The sequence below is a fragment of a genome (genome assembly GCF_019968985.1).
Source record: "MAG: Porospora cf. gigantea B chromosome Unknown PgB_NODE_2495_length_3467_cov_391.481, whole genome shotgun sequence".
Lineage (NCBI taxonomy): Eukaryota > Apicomplexa > Conoidasida > Eugregarinorida > Porosporidae > Porospora > Porospora cf. gigantea B.
The window spans coordinates 1-3,467 of NW_027178843.1; the positions used below are offsets into that span (position 1 = coordinate 1).

Below are 3,467 nucleotides of genomic sequence, written 5' to 3' on the forward strand. Positions count from 1 at the left end.
AGGTTGAACTCGTGAACAGTTCCATCGAGGTCGACAACTAGGTAACGGCCAGGCAGCACGACGAGCTTCAATCCGCCAGATAGACTCAGGATCTGACTGCCATGAGGGATGTCAAGAGTACTGAGATCGGCCTCAAGAGGCTTCACAGCAGTCTCATGATCGGCCTCCGCAGGCATCACAGCAGTCTCATGATTGGCCTCAACAGGCTTCACAGCAGTCTCATAAGGGGTACTCACAGTCTGAACTGAGCTGAAAGCAAGGAAGGCGCTCAAGAGGTTCACGCTTCCATCGACAGGGATGGACTGGGAAACAGAGGGCGTGGTCACCTCAATCTCGAGAGTGGGTGTAGCAGTTTCGATGGGTGCCATAGGAGAGAGTGCTTCCACAACAGGCTCAGTCAGACTAACAGTGTCACCAACGGTGCTCTCAGATTGAAGAGGGGCATCGAAGGGTTCAGCCGTAACTGATGCGACAGTCAACGACTCCACAGCGGTGTCGGTGGCAAATGCTGGCAAATCATCGAGCTTCAACCCGTCAGTTGGGGATAGGATGTCAACGGCGCATACACCAGCTTCTGAAGCCTTCTCGCCGACGGAGGGGGCGACATGTGGCGTCGCGGTCTCGATATGATGGACAGGGACAAGCGACTCGACCGCAGGACGTACCAGCTGCACAGCGAGGGCGAGGGGCCCAAGATTGCAAGGAACGTCAACTTCTGACGAGGCCATCTCACTGATATCGACGGTCTCCTCAGTCGGCGCAGCCGCTGGCTCGGTGAACCCAGCGACATTTGCGGCGCAGCGCAGTACATTGGTAGAGACGGGAGTCATTGAAGACTCCGTAACGGACATGCCGTCGTCGTCGCAGTCACGGAATCGATCACTCGACTGTAGAGCTTCTCCATTGTCACAGGAGACCATAGATCTGCCGGTAGACTCCATGTCGAGCTCGATCTCGGTTCGCTCACCAACAAGATGCTCCAGGTCGTAAGCAGCGACGACTGATTGGTGATGCGACACCTCAGTAGTCCGCTCCACCGTCGTGGACAAGTCCGTAATCGAGTTGCCACCGCTTGTGCTCTTATCCAGAGTCGGTCTCTTGGATCTATCCGTCAGTGCCGGTGCGGCCCAGATGACACCAGCAGATGATTCGGAGTGGGAATCGCTGCCGTCATCAACAACATGCGCGGTGACGCCGTCCTTCTGAAGGGTCTCAACCACGTCTTCAACACGGCGTGCTTTGGTAAGATTCTGTGTGGCGGGCTTCTTGATGACCTGCGAACCACCGTTGTAAGTGAAGCTTGGTCCTGAAGCAACCACAACACGGAGAGGCTTGATGTCGATCTCGTCGGAGCTATCCGATAAAACAGAGCTCTCATCGACACTATCCATGTCAGTCACCACTGCAAGTTCAGTCGTGATGGGCAAGGGGACAGGGGACCTCCCGTAGACGTCCTCGAGCGTTTCGGTCACGTCTTCAACGCGGTGCGCTTTGGCAAGAGTCTGTGTGGCGGCTTTCTTGATGACCTGCGAACCACCGTTGTAAGTGAAGCTTGGCCCAGTAGCCACCACAACACTGGGAGGCTTGATGTCGATCTCATCAGAGCACGAAGACTCAGAACTTTCCTCTTCATCAGAACTATCTCCAGTCTCAGCAGGAGCCGGTATAGTCGTGTTGGCAACAGTCGGCACACTAAGTCCTGCGCCGTCCTCGTCCGACTTCTCAGTGACGTCCTCGATCAGCGGCGGAGTAGATGTGCGAGCCGTACGGGTCTTTTGGACGACCCGGGAGGTTCCGCTATAAGTGAAGCTGGGACCAGCGGCCACAACTACAGACGCAGCCTTCACAACATGCTCTTGGGTGGAATCCGAGGACTCTGAAGACATAACTGCAGCCTTATTACCCGCCGACTTCCTAACGGTGCCAGATGGAGATTTGGTAGCGGGTCGAGGCTGAGGAGGCCTAGACGTTTCTCGAGTTGATTTCATCAACAAGACATCCCGATAGCTAGGCGCGCCAGACGTGGAGTTCGAGACAGCAGTGGGGCTTGAGACAGAAGGTGGGCTCGAGACAGTAGGTGGGCTGGCCGACGCGATATGTTGTGTCTCCGAAGAGGATAAACTCTTTGTGTCCCGAATCGTCAACGAGTGTTCTCCAGAGTAGGAAAAGCTTGGCCCGGAAGCCACCACCACAGAAGGAGCCTTGGTGGCACGCTCCTGCGAGGTAACGCGCTCCGGCGAGGTTGAGCTCGCCGGCTTAGATCCCTTCGGCCTGGTTCCCTTCGGCATTTCACTGCCGATCTCAGCGAGGTTGTCGGAAGAACGCACCGCTTGGAAGAGGTCGCCGTAGGCGCCGGTGTAGGTGAATGAATACTCCTTCTCGGCGACATCATGGCTTTCGACATCCGTAGGCACGTCTCTAGAAGCCTCGGTGTAGGCGAACTCGACAGGAGCCCGGAGTGATTCAGAGGACTCCGATGTAAGGTCGCTGATCTCAGCAGCTGATTCAACACCAACAGGTGTGGAGACACCAGACCCGCTCGACACAATATCCTTGAAGCTTGGTTGCGAAGATACGAAGCTCACAGACTCGTGAAGTTGCGTCTCGACGGCAGTCTGTACGACAGGCTTCTCGACCACCTGGGTACCCCCAGTGTATGTGAAACTCGGCCCAGTGGCGACAACAGTCGTAGGAGGAGAAACCAGTTCCTCAGAAGGCTCAGAGGACTCCGATGAAAGGTCGCTGATCATAGCGGCTGATTCGACACTGACAGGTGTAGAGTCACCAGAGCTTCTAGATACGACATCCTTGAAGCTCGATCCCTGAGTGACAGAGCTCACAGCTTCGTGATCTGGGACATCCTCAACACGTTGCGTCTCGACGGGAGTCTGTACGACAGGCTTCTTGACCACCTGGGTACCCCCAGTGTACGTGAAACTCGGCCCAGTGGCGACCACAGTCGTAGGAGCAGAAACGGACACTGGTTCCTCGGAAGCCTCAGAGGACTCCGATGAAAGGTCACTGATCACAGCGGCTGATCCAGAGATATCAGACCCTCTCGATACGACATCCTTGAAGCTCGATCCCTGAGTGACAGAGCTCACAGCTTCGTGATCTGGGACATCCTCAACACGTTGCGTCTCGACGGGAGTCTGTACGACAGGCTTCTTGACCACCTGGGTACCCCCAGTGTACGTGAAACTCGGCCCAGTGGCGACAACAGTCGTAGGAGCAGAAACCAGTTCCTCAGAAGCCTCAGAGGACTCCGATGAAAGGTCACTGATCACAGCGGCTGATTCGACACCGACAGGTGTAGAGACACCAGACCTTCTCGATACGACATCCTTGAAGCTCGATCCCTGAGTTACGGAGCTCACAGCTTCGTGATCTGGGACATCCTCAACACGTTGCGTCTCGACGGGAGTCTGTACGACAGGCTTCTTGACCACCTGGGTACCCCCAGTGTA

General features: G+C 55.9%; 1 protein-coding gene across 2 annotated transcripts; it reads right to left on the minus strand.

Annotated features, from left to right (window-relative positions):
- Nucleotides 1-3,449, minus strand: KVP17_002982 (uncharacterized protein; the record flags this gene model as incomplete). 2 transcript variants are annotated; one of them, XM_068519785.1, is made up of 1 exon in its annotated part: nt 1-3,449. In XM_068519785.1, a coding segment is annotated over one exon (3,449 nt), but the record flags the coding sequence as incomplete, so codon positions are not given. The 2 variants fall into 2 exon arrangements, with proteins under 2 accessions (XP_068376378.1, XP_068376379.1); XM_068519786.1 differs by having other exon boundaries at nt 18-3,388.
- Between the last annotated feature and the right edge of the window lie 18 nt (nt 3,450-3,467).